The sequence below is a fragment of the Tachyglossus aculeatus genome, chromosome 21, assembly GCF_015852505.1.
Source record: "Tachyglossus aculeatus isolate mTacAcu1 chromosome 21, mTacAcu1.pri, whole genome shotgun sequence".
Lineage (NCBI taxonomy): Eukaryota > Metazoa > Chordata > Mammalia > Monotremata > Tachyglossidae > Tachyglossus > Tachyglossus aculeatus.
This window is the reverse complement of record NC_052086.1, coordinates 32,112,515-32,133,788: the sequence shown is the minus strand read 5'-3', so window position 1 is coordinate 32,133,788 and position 21,274 is coordinate 32,112,515. Positions and strand designations below refer to the sequence as shown.

Here is a 21,274-nt window from a genome sequence, read left to right as displayed (position 1 = left end):
CTAACTTCTTATTTTAATCTCTTAATACAATCACTTGTCCTATCCTGCCTGGATTACTGTATCAGCCTCCCTGCTGACCTCCCAGCCTCCTGCCACTCTCCACTCAAGTCCATACTTCACTCCACTGCCTGGATCATTTTTCTACAGAAACATTCAGGACACGTCCCCGACTCCTCAAAAAACTCCAGCGGTTGCCCATCCACCTCCTCATCAAACAAAATCTCCTCACCATTGGCTTTAAAACACTCTATCATCTTGCCCCCTCCTACCTCTCCTCACTACTCTTCTACCTCAACCCAGCCCACAAACTTCACTCCTCTAGTGCTAACCTTCTCACTGTACCTCGATCTCGCCTATCTCACTGCCAACCCCTCGCCCACGTCCTGCCTCTGGCCTGGAATGCCCTCTCGCCTCAAATCTGACAGACAATTGCTCTCCCCCTTTTAAAGCCTTATTGAAGGCCCATCTCCAGGAGGCCTTCCCTGTCTAGTCACCCCCTTTCCACTTCTCCCACTTCCTTCTGCATCACCCTGACTTGGCTTCTTTTGTTCTTCCCCTTCCCAGTCCCACAGCACTTATGTACATATTCGTAACATTTCTTTATATTAATGTCCGCTTCCCCCACTCCATTCAGTCATATTCACTGAGTACTTACTGTGTGCAAAGCACTGTACTATGTGCTTGGGAGAGTACCATATAACAACAAGCAGGCACATTCCCTGCTCACAATGAGCTCACAGTCTAGAAGGGATTGACTTTCTAGATGGCAGCAATCTCTGACTAGAAGTCACTAACTGCAGTACTCCAGCCCATAGAAACTATCCAGCCAGGGCTAATATGTCTGTCTGTCTGTCTCTCTCCCTCTCTCTCTCCCTCTCCCCCCTTCTCTCTCCCTTCTCCCTCCCCCCAGCCCCTTTTTTAATATTGCCTCTTGTGCTGGAGGTGGAGGCAGAGACTGCTTACCAGGCAGAAATAGACTAAATTGCATCTGTTTGTGATGGGAAACGTTTCCACTCATTGATATTTGCATAGAAATATAGATCGGTTTCCTCCAACTAGCATGGAAGCCAGCAGTGATCCATATGTTCCTGTCCCCACCGCCAGACACTTAAGAATTGATTGCTTAGGAAGAATGTTTTTCTGATGCAGGAAGGGCTGGTGGGTCAGAAGCCAAGTGATGTCGAGCGGTTGCTGAGACAGTCTCAGAAGGAGCTACTGTGGCTACAGAGGCAGGTAGCTTTGGTTTCCAGCAGAAGCCCCACGTTCCTTCTGCCTGCTGACAAGGTAAGCCCCTTGACTGTGCATCCATTTTTGTTTTTCCCATCTACCACCCTCATTTCAATGCCAAAAAAGAAACAAAAGGAGCAAGGAGAATTTGTAATAAGAATATTGTCAACTGCCTGAGTGATTGGAGGAAATTCTCTTGAGGAAAAATTCTGTGCATGGGCTGGAGTGGGATTTCTCAGTCTTCTACTCAGGACTACAAAGATGCTATGTACTGTTAAGAAAGACCTCTCTCAGGAGGATGGAGCTCTCACTGAAGGGTAAAAAGGATTGCCTAGGAAAACTGAGAATGGTTTCCGAGAAGCAGCTCGGCCTAGTGGTTTGAGTATGGGCCTCGGAGTCAGAAGGACCGGGGTTCTAATCCCGCTCTTCCACTTGTCTACTGTGTTGACCGTGGGGAAGTCACAACTTTTCTGTGCCTCAATAACCTCATCTGTAAAATGGGGATTAAGATTGTGAGCCCCATGAACTGTGCCCAACCTATCTTGTATCTACCCCAGTGCTTGGTACAGTGACTGGCATATAGCAAGCACTTAACAAATGCCATTTATCAATCAATCAATCAATCAATCATATTTATTGAGCGCTTACTGTGTGCGGAACACTGTATTAAGCGCTTGGGAAGTACAAGTTGGCAACATATAGAGACAGTCCCTACCCAACAGTGGGCTCACAGTCTAAAAGGGGGAGACAGAGAACAAAACCAAACATACTAACAAAATAAAATAAATAGAATAGATATGAACAAGTAAAATAAATAAATAAATAGAGTAATAAATATGTACAAACATATATACATACATACAGGTGCTGTGGGCAAGGGAAGGAGGTACAGACAACCAAAAAGCAACAGCAACCAAACAAGCCTTAGGAAGTTGGAGGGGGAAAAGAAAAGAATGAGGAACCAGGAAACAGGAGAAGCTGAGGAGAAGAGACAGAGATGAAAACAGATCAAAATATAATCATTGATCAATCAATCAATGGTATTTGAGGGTTTACTGTGGGCAGAGCACTGAACTAACTGTTTGGGAAAGTAAATACAGTAGAGTTGATCGAAATGATCCCTGCCCCTGTAGTTGAAGGTTGAATGAATCGAAAGAATACAGACTGCTTAATCATTTATTCAGGTCCTTGAAAGTGGCATAAATGAAAAGAGCCTGGGGATGAAGTTGGAGGCAGAGAGAGTGGGTGGTCATTAGGTTGAGGCATATTTCTCAGTTTTCCTGAGACTGGCAGGCAGTCATGGGTAAACGTTGTAATTCTTGAACTAAAGAAGGGTTAGAGGGACCAAATTGGTATTGTGAGTTTTCTGCCTCAGCTTCACTAGAAAGCTGCACATGTTAACCTCTGATCCTGCAAGTTCACTTGTCACAAAATAAGCCTTAGGTACCCATTTTATGAAGGAGAGAGAGAAGGAACCAGGTAAGCTTTGTAAAAATTCCTACGGACCCTCAACTAAATCATGCTGCCTATGTGTAAGCTGATATTGTTACCTGCCTCAATTCCATTTTAATGCCTCATCTTCAAATATTGCTGCCTCAGAAATGGAGTTTTCTTTGTTAACCTTTCCAAATGGAAGCTTCCCTGTTTGACTTTTGTGTGTAGAGTGGGAAAACTTTAATTCTTTGGCAATAAAGCAACTTGCTATCCAGGGCGTATTTGGTGTCTCGCTCAGGACCGGATAAACAAACAGTAAATTATTTATGGCAGTGTTTAGGGTCTCAATAGTCAAGTTCATAGTAATGTTGTAATGTGTGGGTTATTCCTGTCAAAAGATAAATTGTGTACATTAAGCAGCCGACGAATTTGCTTTTGCTTTCTAAATTGAAGCTAGTCTTGCGTAGCTCACAAAAAAACCCCCCATGTGACTCCTTTCCACTTTTTGGAACAAATTCCCATCCTTTTTGAGAACAGGGGGCTTCATCTACATCTTGGTTACTTAAAAAAAAGTCTTGCACTGTAAAGGCACATCACTGAGACTTTTTTTCAGATGGCCAAAATTGGGGCCAAGGTTGCTGTATAAACAAGGATCCAAATCAGCTGTTTTATATTTTGGACTAATCAAGGAAGATGTGGAACTAAGACCTTAGCTGAACCAGACTCCCAGTTGAGATCATGAAGATTGGGATTTAACTAATAGCATATATATGCAGTAGGACAGGGGTGGGGAGGGGGGAAATCACAGAAAAATATAGTAAAGTCAAAATCTGGAAGGTGATATTTAAAACCACTGAGGTTGAACACCTTCGGAGCCAAGCTGAGGATTTGATCAACAGAAGTCAAATGCCATGTGCTAGTCTGAGCACCTATCTTGGGGAAAAGGCTGAAAGATGGCAATAGTAGTAATAGTGTTGATTAAGCTTGTGCTGTATGCAAGGACACTGTACTAAATGCAGGGAGGGAATTCATAGGTAAGAATTAGACATGGTCCCTATCACTTGTGGGGTAGGAAGGGACTAAGAGTTTAAGTGAGAAGGGACTGGAGACAGACACGTTGATGAAACATTAAAGCACAACTCGGACCAATACACAAAATAGGCTCAAAGTGGTGGTGGTGATGTAAGAGTCTGAGGGCACGTGGGAGCAGCTTTTCTTCTTGGCCTGGTGTGTTCAGGGATCTCGGTGGTGGGAAGGAAGGTGACAATTACCATAGTGCTTGTCTTGGAGGTGATGGCGGGTTCGGAGAGTGCGGGAGAGTAGCTTTTCTCCCCAGCCCAACATACATGGATCATGTGCACGCGGTGACCCTCGGTAATGGGAGAGAATTTTTTGTGACCATGGAAGAGTATACATGGGAGCAGCTTTGATCCACCACGTTCTGGGAAATGGGATTTAGTTTAGGGAAGCGGCGTGGCTTAGTGGATAGAGCATTGCCTGGGCATCATTCATTCATTCAATCGTATTTATTGAGCACTTACTGTGTGCAGAGCACTGTACTAAGCGCTTGGAAAGTACAAGTTGGCAACATATAGAGACGGTCCCTACCCAATAGTGGGCTCACAGTCTAGAAGGGGAGACAGAGAACAAAACAAAACATATTAAAATAAAATAAATAGAATAAATATGTACAAATAAAATAGAGTAATAAATATGTACAAACATATATACAGGTGCTGTGGGGAGGGGAAGGAGGTAAGGCAGGGGGGTTGGGGAGGGAGAGGAGGAGGCTCAGCCTGGGAAGGCCTCCTGGAGGAGGTGAGCTCTCAGTAGGGCTTTGAAGGGAAAGAAAGACATGGGTTCTAATTTCAGCTCCACCACTTGTCTGCTGTGTGACCTTGGGCCAGTCACTTCACTTCTCTTCTGTAAAATGGGATTGAGACTGTGAGTCCCATGTGGGACAGGGATGGTGTCCAACCCGATTTACTTGTATCCACCCCAGTGCTTAGTACAGTGCCTGGCACATAGTAAGTGCTTGCTTGACAAATACTATAATTATTATTATTATTATATCTGACTTCTCTGTATGTCAGATTCTCCACCTGTAAAAATTGAGATAAAATGCCTTTTCTCCCTTCTACTTAAGCTGTGAATCCCATTTTTTATGGTATTTGTTAAGAGATTAGTAGGTTCCAGAAACTCTATGAGGTGCTAGGGTAGATACAGGCTAATCAGTTTGGACACAATCCGTGTCCCATATGAAGTGCACATCCTTAATCCCCATTTTACAGATGAGGCAACTGAGGCCCAGAGAAGTTAAGTGACTTGCTCAAGGTCCCACAGCAGACAAGTGGTAGAACCGGGATTAGAACCCAGATCCTTCTAATTCCTAGGCCCATGCTTTATCCACTTGGCCACGCTGCTTCCCGTGTGTGGATCAGGGACTTGTCTGACCTTTTTGTTTCCACCCCATTGCTTAGCACAGTGCTTGGTACATGCCAAGTGTTTAAAAAATGCCACAATTACTATTATTACTTATGATTATTATTATTCTGAGGGTGTAACCCACACACTGAACATTTGATTGTTGAAGATATTCATAAAGTGACATTGCCCATTGAAGAAGTATGGCATTCAGTAAAGAATCTAGGGATGAGGTGATTTTTTTCTTTGCATAGTTAACGGCTGGAAGACGGCTAATGATGGCTTCGCTAAATACATGTGTGTATATCGTATGGGCAATTAACCTTAAATAGGATCTCTTATTGTTCCATTAGGGTATATTTGGGCATGAGTTTATTCCTCATAGACTAGATTAGTCATGACTTTAAGTAACAGTTAAGGGGATTTTTTAACCTGGTTAGTGAAAGTGTGCATGAAGGGGGTGGGGGGTGTGTGTGTGTGTTTTCCCTGTTGTCTTCTCCCCCAGTCCTTCTCAGTTGCTAGGCAGCTAATGCCCGGATGATGATGGCCTGAAGTTTGGGGGGCGAAAGAAGGTTTCAGAGGTGCAGTTTGTGTTTTCTACTTTAAGGGGTGGAGGGGGAGGAAGAAGAGAAACAGGCAGGGAGGAGGAGAAGGAGGAGGAGAAAAGCATCTTGGGATGGGCCAGGTAATCTCTTTTAATACCCGGCTGCATTTGAGTTTCTCAGCTTTCCATTGGGCAGAGAGCGCGGGGGAGTTGGGGATGGGGCGGGGGGGGAATAAATAAGACCCCCACAGCTCCATTTCCAGTTGATTGGCTCATCCCGGCAGGCCACAGGGGACCGGCGGAGCAGGTCCTGTGATCGCCCTACGGGAAAGTAACATCATTTCATCCCCAAAGACCTCCTGCGGCCGCAGGGCTAAGAGCTCTGGGCATCTTCGCCCCTGCCCCTGTGAGACGGCGGCAGGACTGGCACCAGGTGAAGGGGAAATGGGGAAAAAGAGGGGAAAGCCATCTTTGTGTGTGTGTTTGTGTGTTTGTGGACGTGCGACTGTGTGGTTGTAGGTTGGAACGCTGCCTTTTCATAGGCTCTGGCAGCTGCTGCTGCATGGCTGATGATGCTTGGCTCGCCCTCCCTCCTCCCTGTCTCTCTCTGTCTTTGGCCCTGCCTGCTTGCAGACAACTAATGAATCATTTTTAGCAGAAGCCGAGCAGGGCAGACACCCCAATGCTGCTGTGGCTGCCTTCTCTCTCTGTCTCCCAGGTTGTAATTTGACCCAGTAGACTGCAGTCATTTCAGCACTGAGCCTCCCGATCAGCGGAATCACTTGCTTCCAAGGTATGCTGAGATTTTTTTTTTCATTTTTTTCCCCCTTTTCCCCCTTCAAAACAGCCGTCCTGTTTTCCAACATGCCTAGCGCAGAAAATCTCCTTTTGGCGACGGCGATACTGCAGCCAGAACTCTTCTCCCAGCCGGGCAAACTTTATTATGCAGTCCTTCAGTCCGCTGCCCTTCAGGATTTTGGTCCAAGTGGTGATTCCAAGCCAGAGGGGAGGGATGGGAGAGAAAGTGGGATATGCGGGAGAGCAGTAGGTGAAGGGACTCAACCTTGCTAGATTATTCCCCATCCTCCTTCTCCCTCCCCGTGATGGATGTCGTTTTCCACCCACTTTGATGGTTTCACGGGTAACGGGACGGTGGCAGACGGGATTGATGATGCTCAATTTTTAGTGGTGACTGTGGTTATGCTGGGTGTGTGTGTTCCTTCCCCTTTTCCAGAAGGACTCCTCTAGGGAAAGTTAGTCACCATACTGGATAGTGTTTTCCAACGTCGTGTTGGAAAACGATGCTACAAATCATTCCGGAGATCAACCTTTCTGCGCCCTAGTCTACCCGGCTCATAGTAATTACTCCTTCGAGGGGTCCAAAATAGTACCGCTGGTTGGTAGTCTGATTCATAGCTCATTTTGACTTAAGAAGGGAGCTCGCAGAAGGCTAGCGCAGGCAGAGTATGCCTCACACACTTAAGACCCCAAGTTGAATAATAAATGTGTGGAGGCAGGTGTTCCCCGACAGTGTGTGTATGTGTGTAATAACAGCCAGGAAAACCCACGCTAATCCATTTCACTAGGAGATACAAACCCCAAGGGAGAACTATACAGTCTTTACCTAACCGAAGTTGTATTTTGGTTCTGAGTTTGCCAAGGTTCCGGCTGCACGTCTTCATGGAAAGTCAATTCTTCCTGGCATATACTCGTTAAAATCACCTCATTGTATTTTAATGAAAGATTTAAAAAAAATCCAGAAAAGGGTCTTGTACTAAACTGGTAATTCCCCCTACCCTGGACAAATACATACTGTCCATGCTTTTGGCTTGGAGTGCTAAGATAGGTAATTTAGAAGGCAGGGATAGGAAAGCAAGCTTGAGTGAGTTGTTTTTTGCTGTGTCTTTGTGCACACTGCATTTAGATATGAAAAATAATAGGTCTTATAATTAAATATAGGCAACAAAAATGCCAGGGGATCATTCACTTCCAAAACGTCTCCATTGTGGCTCCAGGCAAATGAATGGGGAAAGCAAAACGCCTTTCCACCTTCCCGCCTCGCCCCACCAAACACACACACAAATTATAAGTACAAATAATTTCCTTCAGTGAGGAGAGAAAAAAGCACCTTAAGGGACCGGCACAAAAGCTCTGATCAAGCAACGCAATGAAAAAGAGAGACCATGTAAAATGGAAATTCAGATTTTCAACAGTGCTGGATAAAATCCCTTCATATTCCACAGGGATTTTCACTTTTACTTCTATTACCTGGAAAATTACATATTATTATTATCATCAGCTAAGTGTTGGCAGCATATAAAGAAGTATTTGGTGTTGGAGAGGGTGGGTGGAGTGGAGAAGGCATTTTAAACTCTTCTCTTCCTCAGGCTAATAATAATAATAATAAAATAAAAATTGTGATATTTAAGTGCTTACTATGACCCAAGTACTGTACTAAACACTGGGATAGATACAGTGCACGCAGACCTGGATGACTTGGTTCTGCAGACTATGGAAGAAGGAAAAGCAACCAGCTAGCCCGATAGAGGTACTCCTGACTGTTTTGATCTTAGCCATGCTTACTAACTTCCATTTATATTGAACAAAGCGTTTCAGGAGACATAAATAGAAGATGTGCCAGGTTGATTAAATGAGACCCTCCCCTTCCTTACCTTCTGCCAGATTTTCCCTTCCACTCTTCAACTTCCCGCTCAAAGCTCATTACAGACTGAAAGTGATATTGACCCGTGCTCCTGCCGAGTCCCCAATTGGGGATGCAAGGTTTTCCTTCTTTTTTGTTTTACCTGGCCCAAGCTGGGCTGCACATAGTTCATTTATATGTCACGGTGGTATGGAGGAAGGCAAACTAGCCTGTAGTGGAGGGTTTCTTGGCAGAAAACAGGAATTTGAAATTGAGGGCCTGGCCACATGGTGGTTCCTTGGAGCCAGAGGAAAATATTTTTGGGCAGTGGCTGGTCTGTAATGTTTTAAAACCACAAAATGGCAATTTGTATCCATAAATAATTGTCAAAACCTGCCATTGTCTAAATAATAATAATAATGATGGCATTTATTAAGCGCTTACTATGTGCAAAGCACTGTTCTAAGCGCTGGGGAGGTTACAAGGTGATCAGGTTGTCCCACGGGGGGCTCACAATATTAATCCCCATTTTACAGATGAGGTAACTGAGGCACAGAGAAGTTAAATGACTTGCCCAAAGTCACACAGCCGACAAGTGGCAGAGCCGGAACTAGAGTAAGCGCTTAATAAATACAGCTGAATGAATGACTGTGATGCACAGAGAGACATCCCCCACCCCCGCCGGATAATAATAATAATAATTTTGGTATTTGTTAAGCGCTCACTATGTGCAAAGCACTGCCCTAAGCACTGGGGAGGATACAATAATGATAATGATGGCATTTATTAAGCGCTCACCATGTGCAAAGCACTGTTCCAAGCGCTGGGGAGAAATAACAAATCATTTACCTACAGAGATCCTAATTGAAAAACAGGTTGATTTATATGGTTGTGAAGATGTGGTGTTGGAAGCACAGACTGTCCATTATGCATGTGTGTTTTCTTTTTATATCCACACAGACAACCCCCCTCCCCCGACACATACACGAGCACACAACCACACACGCACACACACACACACACACACACACACACACACACACACAGATAAGCAGTGAATAAAGGTGACTGCCACTGGGAAATTTTACTTCTGCTGTTTGGTGTCACTCCTTTTTGTCTAGGCATAGGCAACAAGTCTGTTTCTCATTCATTCATGCATTCATTCAATCGTATTTATTGAGCGCTTACTGTGTGCAGAGCACTGTACTAAGCGCTTGGGAAGTACAAGTTGGCAACATATAGAGATGGTCTCTACCCAACAACGGGCTCACAGTCTAGAAGGGGGAGACAGACAACAAAACAAAACATGTAGACAGGTGTCGAAATAATCAGAATAAATAGAATGATAGCTATATGCTGCATATCTTAGAGGGAAAGGCAAGGGGAGCCTCTCAAGTTCTCAGGAGGGAGAAGTTACTTACAGGTCCAACAGAAAGAAATTGTGTGCTCAGAGAGGACTTTTCCCTCTGCTCCCAGACTGACACTGGGCTAAGAGGCCTTACCTCTGCATCAGTTTTTCTCAGAAAAGCTTCCCCTGTATTCCTTGGAGTTAGAAGATGCCTCCATCATATTCTCCATTCTCAAATAGCCCTAATGAATCACCCAATGAGCAGGGCTGGGGGAAGGGACCCTTTAGGACCCGTGGGCCAAACGATCAAGCAAAAAGGACCAGACTTCTGCTGGGGAGTGGAAGCCAGGAAGCGAACCAAATATAGGCCCTTCAGGCGAAGGTCCCAAGAAAGTAAACATCTTTCAATCAATCAATCAATCGTATTTATTGAGCGCTTACTGTGTGCAGAGCACTGTACCAAGCGCTTGGGAAGTACAAGTCGGCAACATATAGAGACAGTCCCTACCCAACAGTGGGCTATTCCAGTCATGGCCTCTAAAATATTGCCTAAAGTCCTGAAGTTTCCTAGCCACACGGAAGATGGTCAGACCAGGGGCAGAAACCTCAAACTTTCCAACTCTCAGGATTACCACAAACCACTGTCCATATCTCAGGCTACAGCTGGTGTTTTTGCTTAACAAGGTATACTATTCCTCTCCCAGCAAACAAGTTTTGCTCAACTGGGTCTCCTGTGGGCGGGTAGAGAACGAAGTCTAATCACGAGGTGATTGATCAGTGATTGTGAATTGGTGAGGAGGGACTAGCATGCTGGCCTCCCCTTGGGCATGGGAGCCACATGTTCTAATCCTAGGCCCACCATTTTCCCTGCTGTGTGACTTTGAGCTGCCGCTTAACTTTTTGGGTCCTCAGTTTCCTCATATGTAAAATGGGGAGACAATATCCATTCTCCCTCCTAATTTGACTGCGAGCCCTGTATGGGACAGGGATTGTGTCAGTTACCTCATCTGTAAAATGGGGGTTAAGACCCACATGGGACAACCTGATCACCTTGTATCCTCCCTAGCGCTTAGAACAGTGCTTGCATATAGTAAGCGCTTAACAAATGCCATTATTATTATTTTCTGCTTATATTGTGTCTAGCCCAGCACTTAGTACAGTGCTTGGCACATACTAAGTGCTAAACAAATACCACAGTTGTTATAATTGTTAGTGATGAAGTGATTTGCCGAAGGTCACCTAGGCCTTGGCAGATGAATGCTATTTGGGACTTCAGATTTCAGCTGTGTTTCTGTGATTCTTCTATTGCTACACTATGGTGATCAAAATACCCATTTTGTGTCAGGAGGTTGTGAGGATTAATTGGATCATGTCTGGAAAGGGCTTTGGGCTACTCTGGGGAAGGTCCTTTATAAATACAGGGAACTACTATTACTCCTTGAGTGTTTAAAAATGAAACACACTGATTACAGAGCAGTCGCTATGGTGATATATAGAACTGATGAAAAACAAGCGTGAGAAAAAGGTTAATGGTCTTTTTTTAAAAGCTTGGCTTCCTACAGTGAAGACAGTTTTTTGTCCTAAGTTTTCTTTTACAGGTCAGTGTTTAGAAACTCCTTCAGCCAGAAGGGGGATTTTACAGTAGTTTTTTTCTGGAACTACTGTCAATTCCTCCTATAGTGTTCATCATCATCATCAATCGTATTTATTGAGCGCTTACTATGTGCAGAGCACTGTACTAAGCGCTTGGGAAGTACAAATTGGCAACATATAGAGACAGTCCCTACCCAACAGTGGGCTCACAGTCTAAAAAAAGTAATAAATATGTACAAACATATATAATAATAATAATAATATTGGCATTTGTTAAGCGCTTACTATGTACAAAGCACTGTTCTAAGCGCTGGGGGGGATACAAAGTGATCAGGTTGTCCCATGTGGGGTTCACATATGGTTCATAGTGTTCATAAACCTTTTTGTCAGAGAAATTTGTCTCATATACCTGACATTTTGATAGATTGTCTATTTTTTACATTGTATTATTTCATTTTGAATTGATAATGATTAATCATTCAGATTTATTGAGTGTTTACTATGTGCAGAGCACTGTGCTACATGATGGGGAGAGTACAATATAATAATATAGCAGAGAAGTGGCGTGGCTTAGTGGAAAGAGCCTGGGCTTGGGAGTCAGAGGTCGTGGGTTCTAATCCCGGCTCTGCCACTTGTCTTCTGTGTGACTTTGGGCAAGTCACTTCACTTCTCTGCGCCTCAGTTGCCTCATCTGTAAAACGGGGATTAAGACTGGGAGCCCCACGTGGGACAACCTGATCACCTTGTATCTATCCCAGCGCCTTGAACACTGCTTGACACCTAGTAAGCGCTTAACAAATGCCATCATTATTATTATTAATATTGGTAGTCACGTTCCCTGCCCACAGTGAGCTTATAGTCTAAAGGTCGGTCTATGATGCTGATCTAAGTTTATGACGGCATCATCACTAGTGCTCCTTCTACTCCTGGTGCATTCAGGTATCTAAATCTGAATAGGAATGATGCAGTCATTTGCATTCAGTGATAAGACCCTGATGATGCCCCCAGATATAGATGAGGCTAAAAGGACTGATAGAGGACCAACCGTCTAGACCACTGTGTGCGTGTGTGCATGTGCACAAACACACACACACACACACACACTGTCCCTGTTGTGAAGAAGCAGAGAAGCAGCGTGGCTCAGTGGAAAGAGCACGGGCTTTGGAGTCCAAAGTCAGAGGTTCGAATCCCGGCTCCACCAATTGTCAGCTGTGTGACTTTGGGCAAGTCACTTCACTTCTCTGAGCCTCAGTTCCCTCATCTGTAAAATGGGGATGAAGCCTGTAAGCCCCCCCGTGGGACAACCTGATCACCTTGTAACCTCCCCAGTGCTTACAACAGTGCTTTGCACATAGTAAGCGCTTAATAAATGCCATTATTATTATTATTATTGTGCTGCTCTGTTTGCAAAGTTTGGGTCTCTCTTTGCTTTTGCCTCTAGAATTGTCTGCTCAAAAAGGACCTCTCCTTCCCCGATTGCCGTTAGACTGTAAGTAAGTTTGTTAGACTGTAAGCTTCTGGAGGGCAGGGATCACATCTACCAACTGTTTTGCACTCTCCTAAGTGCACAGTTCAGTGCCCTGAACAAAGTGCTCAATAGATACCATTAATTATCATCAATCGTATTTCTTGAGCGCTTCCTGTGTGCAGAGCACTGTACTAAGCGCTTGGGAAGTACAAGTTGGCAACATATAGAGAGAGTCCCTACCCAACAGTGGGCTCACAGTCTAAAAGGGGGAGACAGAGAACAAAACCAAACATACTAACAAAATAAAATGAATAGAATAGATATGTACAAGTAAAATAAATAAATAGAGTAATAAATATTAATTGACATTGCACTATGTCAGCCTGATCATCATCATCATCAATCGTATTTATTGAGCGCTTACTATGTGCAGAGCACTGTACTAAGCGCTTGGGAAGTACAAATTGGCAACATATAGAGACAGTCCCTACCCAACAGTGGGCTCACAGTCTAAAAGGGGAAGATGGAGAACAAAACCAAACATACCAACAAAATAAAATAAATAGAATAGATATGTACAAGTAAAATAAATAAATAAATAAAATAGAGTAATAAATATTAATTGACATTGCACTATGTCAGCCTGATCATCATCATCATTAATCGTATTTATTGAGCGCTTACTATGTGCACAGCACTGTACTAAGCGCTTGGGAAGTACAAATTGGCAACATATAGAGACAGTCCCTACCCAACAGTGGGCTCACAGTCTAAAAGGGGGAGACGGAGAACAAAACCAAACATACTAACAAAATAAAATAAATAGAATAGATATGTACAAGTAAAATAAATAAATAGAGTAATAAATATTAATTGACATTGCACTATGTCAGCCTGATCCTCCTGGTATAGTTGTCTCCCAGCATGCATGTATGCTGTTGTCTCGTGCTGTTGAGTTGTGTCCGACCCAGAGCGATGCCACAGACACATCTTTCCCGGAATGCCCCACTTTCATCTACAGTCGTCTGGTAGTGTATCCGTAGACTTTTCTTGGTAAAAATATGGAAGTGGTTTAACATTGCCTCCTTCCGTGCACTAAACGAGTCCCTGCCCTCAACTCTTTCCCATGCTGCTGCTGCCCAGCACAGGTGAGTTTTGACATAGGAGAATGCGTTCCACTCACTAGCCACTGCCCAAGCTAGGAATGGAATGGATATGCCTCTGCTTGACTCTCCCTCCTGTAGTCATGACTGGTAGAGTACTGGATACTTTTTAGATATTTTTAGACTGTGAGCCCACTGTTGGGTAGGGACCGTCTCTATATGTTGACAACTTATACTTCCCAAGTGCTTAGTACAGTGCTCTGCACACAGTAAACGCTCAATAAATATGATTGATTGATTGATACTCTACAGGTGCGACCCTGAGTGAGGTTGCCTTATTTGAGCGTGCATGTGACTGCATTCTTACAGTGCTTTTTCTGTCTACATTTTCAATTTGGGTATCCTAGGTCATCCATTTTCCTCATGGGTAGCACTTAGCAAAACTGTGAAGTGCTACTTCTAGACTGTGAGCCCGCTGTTGGGTAGGGACCGTCTCTATATGTTGCCAACTTGTACCTCCCAAGCGCTTAGTACAGTGCCCTGCACACAGTAAGCGCTCAATGAATACAATTGAATGGAAGTGGTGCGTGAGATCATCATCATCATCATCAATCGTATTTATTGAGTGCTTACTGCGTGCAGAGCACTGTACTAAGCACTTGGGAAGTGCAAGTTGGCAACATATAGAGACAGTCCCTACCCAACAGTGGGCTCACAGTCTAAAAGGGGGAGACAGAGAACAAAACCAAACATACTAACAAAATAAAATAAATAGAATAGATATGTACAAGTAAAATAAATAAATAAATAGAGTAATAAATATGTATAAACATATATACATATATACAGGTGCTGTGGGGAAGGGAAGGAGGTAAGAGCTTGGCAGGTTATGGTCCCACCTGCACATTTGATGTTGATTAGACATCTTTTAGACTGTGAGCCCACTGTTGGGTAGGGACTGTCTCTATATGTTGCCAATTTGTACTTCCCAAGCGCTTAGTACAGTGCTCTGCACATAGTAAGTGCTCAATAAATACGATTGATGATGATGATGATGATTAAATATGCAATTTTGATGGTCAAAGCTGCATCATAGAGGCACAGAATCTCTTCCCCAAACAGGGACAGGCATATTATGACACTGGTGGGCAGCATACTGCTCTAAAAGGGGGAAGTGGTGTCTGTGGTGTGACCGGGTCACAGACCAGATAGCAAGTTGGGCAGCTGTTCACTGCTGTGGACTTTCAGTTTGATCTAAAACTCAAAACCGCGTGATCTCCCCACATTATGCGATGACCCAGATTTGGCTAAAAACCAACTGGGCTACTGTTAATAGCGGGGCAGTCGATCTGCAGTAATCACCATTTCATAATTGGCCCTGATTTATCTATAGTTCCTCTTTAAAGAATTTCTTACCTATTGCTGCAAAGATCACAGCGCAGTCAGGAAAAGGAGAGTTAAGATTGGTCCGTTCTCCAAAGACTTGCTGTTTTTGTTCTTAAGAGGAAATGCTAGGGCTGGTTCCTGGAGGTATGTGATTCTCTGACCACTCTGTGGAACAGAGGAAGTGTTAGTGGTGGGCTATGGGCAGGTAAGTTCCCAGTTCCCATGTCCACTGAGGCATATTTTTGGAGAGAATAGGGAGAAAATGTCAAGAATATGACCTCAGCTGTAACCTGTGCTGGGCAGCACAATTCCGGCTCTATCACTTGCCAGCTGTGTGACTTGGATAAGTCACTTAACTCTCCTGTGCCTCAATTTTCTCATCTGTAAAATAGAGGTTAAATTCCTGTTTGCCCTCCTACTTAAACTGTGAATCCCATGTAGGGCAGAAACTATGTCTGACCTGATTATCGTGTATCTATCCCAGTGTTTCGTGCAGTGGTTGGCACATAGGCCTTAACAAATAGCACAATTATTATTATGATTACGATGGTATTAGGGGGTGGGAAATGTAGCCTGTCAGTTGTGATATTGTTTCCATGAAACCTTTCTGTTAAATTTAATATTTGAATATGATTTGGTACTTTCGGACTGGAAGGGGGAGAGGTCACGATGGAAATGAAGTTTTGGATTGGCCCTCCCAGTTTTCATTGCCAAAGCAGGAGCATTCTGGCTCTCTCTGTAGTCTGGGAATTTCTAGCAGAAACTATGTGGGCTCCTCTTCCTTTTTCTGTTTTGAATACTTGTATTTCAAGTGGGGTTTGAAGATTGTTTTCCTATATTAGGCTCTGGCAAAGGTTTTGGTAAGATTGTCTCTCTGATTAAATAGTAATAGAGCCAAAAACAGCATGAATGCTGTGATGATAATATTTAGAATCAGATGCTTTCGTTGGTTCATCAGAGTTGGTCCTAACCAGGGTGTTATTAATTGTTATTATTAACTTATTGTCTCCTACTGAGAGTACTACATCCCCTTTGGTCTTGAATTCTCTCCAAAATCGTGGAGCTAGTTTATCACCTCAGCTTGGCTGAGAAAATAAGGGAGGGGTTTTCAAGAGAACCAAGACACTGACCATTAAACCTGTGTTGGAACTTTAAAATAGCTCTGGGTCTCAATGCTTTTGCTGCCTTGGAGTTTGGTGTGAAGTCATTCACCTTCTCAGGTGGAAAATGGAGCCCCAGGGTTGGATAAGTTCTTTTTCAGGGTTCCACGTACAATCCCGATCCTAGTACTCCCCCCGCCCCCATTCCACCTCATCCCATAGTCTACGAGGCCATTTGGTCCGGTCGAGACAGAGAAGTATACTATTCCCATCTCTAATGGGTGACTGATCTGTGCCTTTCATTTACCTATCTGGCTCTGTCTTTTGCTCATATTGCTCTTCTATTGATTCGCCTGATTGTCTGGAAGGCAGAACTTATTTTTTTCCCAGTTGCAATGGTACTCTGAACCACTATAGAGGAAGCAAGAGAAAGAAAAATCCGAAACAATATTTCAGAGGCATCACGGAACACTCTTGCAATTGATTTTTTCATTAACCAGTGGATGCATAGAAAATGGCATTCCCCAGAATCCGCCAGTGGAGTTTTAGATTTAAACGCCACGGCAGGCACCAAGGCCAACAAACAAATGTGGGAGGAACTTGGATTCCTCTCTTTTCATCTGAAATGACTCTAGTCCTATGGTAAGCAGATTTTGAGGGGGAAAAAATATTTCGTGTTCCTACTGAATAGTTTTTAATGGAAAAATCCCCCTACTGGATTTTTAAAAGAGGGATCCTAGAATCCTGTAGCAGCAAGGCGTGACGTAGATGAAACACCATGGGCCTGGGAATTAGTAAATTGAATTTGAGTGCTTACTGTGTGCAGTGCGCTGTATTAAATGCTAGGGAAAATGCAGTATAACAGAGTTGGTAGGCATGTTCCCTGCCCAGAAGGAGCTTACCGTCTAGAGAGGGAGACAGACATTAATATAAATAAATTACGGAAACGTACGTTAGTGCTGTGGGGCTGAGGGTGGGGTAAATAAGGGGTATGAGTCCTAATGAAAGGGTGACATAGGAGGAGTTGGGAGAAGAGGAAGTGAGTGCTTAATGGGGAAAAGCCTCTTGGAGGAAATGTGCTTTAAAATAAGGATTTGAAGGTTGGTAGAGTGATCACCTGTCAGATATGAAACACAGCACTGTGCTCTGCGCATAGTAAGCCCTCAATAAATACCATTGATCGATGAAGGGCGAGGGAGTTGCACACTAGAGGCAGGATGTGGGCGAGGGGTCTGTGGTGAAATAAACGAATTCAAAGTACAGTAATAGGTTGACATTCGAGGAGTGAAGTGGAGTCTGGGCTGTAGGGAAGTGGTAAGGTAGGAGGGGGCAAAGCGATCGAATGCTTTAAAGCCTACGGTAAGAAGTTTCTAGTTGATGCGGAGATGGATGGGCAACCCCTGGATGTTCTTGAGGAGTGGGGAAATGTGGATTGAATGGTTTTTTTGCAGAAAAATGATCTGGGCTGCAGAGTTGGGTATGGATTGAAATGAGGAGAGACAGAAGGCAGGAAGGTCAGCAAGACGGCTGATGCAGAATTCAAGGCGGGAAGGATAAGTGCTTGATTGTACTTTCCAAGCGCTTAGTACAGTGCTCTGCACACAGTAAGTGCTCAGTAAATTCAGTTGAATGAATGAGTTAATGAATGATTGAGTGGTTCAAGATGGTAACCATTTGGATGGAGACAAAAGGTTGGATTTTAGCGACGGGAAGGTAGAACCGACAGGATTTGTTATTTATAAAGTGTTCACTCTGTGCAAAGCACTGTACTAAGCACTAAGTACTAAGAATCAGAGCCTGGATTCTAATCACAACTCCACCACCTGCGTGCTGTTTGACCTTGGGCAAATAACTTCTTTTCTGTGCCTCAATTTCCTCATTTGTAAAATTATTATTATTGTTATTATGAGAAGCAGCATGGCATAGTAGAGCACGAGCTTGGGAGTCAGAAGTTCATGGGTTCTAATCCTGGCTCTGTCACTTTGCTTTATGACTTTTGACAAGTCACTTCACTTCTCTGGGCCTCAGTTACCTCATCTGTCAAATGGGGATTGAGAGAGTGAGCCCCGAATGGGACAGGGATTGTGTCCAGTCTGATTTGCTTGTACCCACCCCAGAGCTTAGTACAGTGCCTGACATATAGTAAACGCTTAACAAATATAGAAGTGCTTAACAAATGGCATTATAATAATAATAATAATTATTATTATTAATAAGCAATTACTATGTGTTAAGTACTATTCTAAGTGCTGGACTAGATAAGACTCACAGTCTAGGAGGGAATAGGGTTTAATCCCCATTTTACAGTTGAGGAAGCTGAAGCACTGAGAAGTTAAATGACTTGTCCAAAGTCACACAGCAAGCAATTGGCATAGTCGGGATTAGAACCCAGGTCCTTTCACTCCCAGGCCCATGCTCTTTCCATTAGGTTTCAATACCGGTTCTCTCTACCATTTAGACTGGGAACTGCATGTGGGGCAGGGATTGTGTCCGACCTGATTATCTTGTATCTGTTCCAAGGCTTAGTAATAATAATAATAATAATAATAATAATAATAATAATAATAACAACAATGGCATTAGGTGCTTACTAGTGTAAAGCACTGTTCTAAGCGCTGAGTACAGAGTTTGGCATATGGTAAGTGCTTAGCAGACACTATTATTGTTATTATCTTGTTATTATTGAGAGAGGAAATGTAGTCAGGCTTCCCGACTCCAAGCAAATGATGGATATACCTTTCAGAGCTGATGGCTATCCTTCATTTTTAAAGAACAATAAGAATGGAGGCTGTAAGCCTTGTCTCATCTGGCCTATTCCTGAATTTGGATGCAGTTTCCTATCATAATAATTGTGGTATCTGTTAAACACTCATTATGTGCCGATCACTCTACTAAGCACTAAGGTAGATAGAAGATAATCAGGCTTGACAGAATCCCTGTCCCACACGGGCCCACTGTCTAAATAGGAAGGGAAATATATTGAATCCCCATTTTACAATCAATCAATCGTATTTATTGCACGCTTACTGTGTGCAGAGCACTGTACTAAGCGCTTGGGAAGTACAAGTCAACAACAGACACAGTCCCTACCCAACAGCGGGCTCACAGTTGAGAAGGGGGAGACAGAGAACAAAACCAAACATACTAACAAAGTAAAATAAATAGAATAGATATGTACAAGTAAGATAAATAAATAAATAGAGTAATAAATATGTACAAACATATATACAGATGAGGAAGCTGAGGCTTAGAGAAGTGATTTTCCCAAGGTCATCTAGCAGGTGTGTGACAGAACCAGGGTTAGATCCCAGGTCTTCTGATGCCCAGGCTTATGCGCTTTCCACTAGGCTACACTGTTTTCTCCTTCTTCGCCTATCTTCTCTTCCTCGTCCTCCTCTGCCTTCCCTTTTTCCATCCCCAGTTACCTTGGAGACAGGACCTTCTCAGTGCCCTGTGCAAATGAGCCATTCACCCACCTCAATCAATCAATTATGTGCATTGAGTGCTTCCTGTGTGCATAGCACTGTACTAACTGCTTGGGAGAGTACCCCATCTCCATCCCCCTCATCTTACCTCCTTCCCTTCCCCACAGCACCTGTATATATGTATATATGTTTGTATATATTTATTACTATATTTATTTATTTTACTTGTACATATCTATTGTATTTATTTTATTTTGTTAGTATGTTTGGTTTTGTTCTTTGTCTCCCCCTTTTAGACTGTGAGCCCACTGTTGGGTAGGGACTGTCTCAATAGGTTGCCGACTTGTACTTCCCAAGCGCTGAGTACAGTGCTCTGCACACAGTAAGCGCTCAATCAATATGATTGATTGATTGATTACAACACAGTAGAGTTGGTAGAGACGTTCCTTGCCTACAATGAGCTTAAAGTCTAGAACTTACATCTCAGCCCTGTCCAATCTGCCCAGGTAGCCTGAAGAGTCCTCGGAGGCACGTGGCAGTGGTGGCAATGGTCTCCGTTCCACTCGGGCCGACAATTTCTCTGCCACTTAGCGCTTGTGGCCGCTGCTTGCTGCCTGACACGGCCCAGAGACCCTCTGTCCCTGAGGGGGACATGCTGCCGCCCCCATGACTACGGCCTTTTCCTCCGTCGATCCCCCTGACTGCCCGGCCAAACTGGGAGAGGGAGAGATAGCAGATGGCTCAGCCATGCGGGACCCACAGGGCAAGAGCCTTATGTCCCGGGGAGCAGGAGGGACAGGAAAGGCAGTGTAAGCACAAAGGGAAATCGGCAGTCCTGGTCTGGGGTTCCTCTCTGGCTCTGGTGGCCAAGGTGGGGTGGGCTAACTGACAGTCACCACTTCCCCAGAAGCTGGAGAGAGAAAGTCACTAATTTCTGCACCCTCAGAGCCAATCCCATGGAGGGGATGGCTCCCACACACAGACTAGGATATTGCTTGCCCACAACTAGGAGGGAAAACAGAAGGGTGGTGGATAGGATCACAATAGGATCGAGAAGCAGCGTGGCTCGGTGGAAAGAGCATGGGCTTTGGAGTCAAAGGTCATGGGTTCAAATCCTGGCTCCGCCAATTGTCAGCTGTGTGACCTTGGGCAAGTCACTTCACTTCTCTGGGCCTCAGTTCCCTCATCTGGAAAATGGGGATTAGGACTGTGAGCCCCAAGTGGGACAACCTGATCACCTTGTAACCTCCCCAGTGCTTAGAACAGTGCTTTGCACATAGTAAGCACTTAATAAATGCCATTATTATTATTATTAATAGCCTAGACACAAAGCCCTATCCCCCGGTTGGATATTTGGTGATCCTCTTTTGTACATTGCTTCATATAGTGACTTTATTGCTTCATCTGTCCTTTTATGTCCATCACCCATCCCCTTTCCCCTCCCTTATTCTTAAATCATGATTGCCTGAAGGTGGAGGGACTTTAATTTTTACCTGTGTATTTTTTTTCCCAGTGCTTAGTGCAGTGCTCTACCTATGGGCACTTTAATGAATACCATATTACTACTGTAATTGCTACTTC

The 21,274-nt window shown here is 43.9% G+C and overlaps 1 protein-coding gene across 13 annotated transcripts in view; it reads left to right on the top strand.

Annotated features, from left to right (window-relative positions):
• The window catches only part of RIMBP2 (RIMS binding protein 2), a 440,277-nt gene that overhangs the window by 47,733 nt on the left and 371,270 nt on the right, over nt 1-21,274 (top strand). For all 13 annotated transcript variants that reach the window (XM_038762562.1, XM_038762556.1, XM_038762559.1 and 10 more), the window contains one exon: nt 1,150-1,284. In XM_038762562.1, coding sequence (XP_038618490.1) covers nt 1,150-1,284 — 135 coding nt within the window. The remainder of the gene's footprint in view (nt 1-1,149; nt 1,285-21,274) is intronic.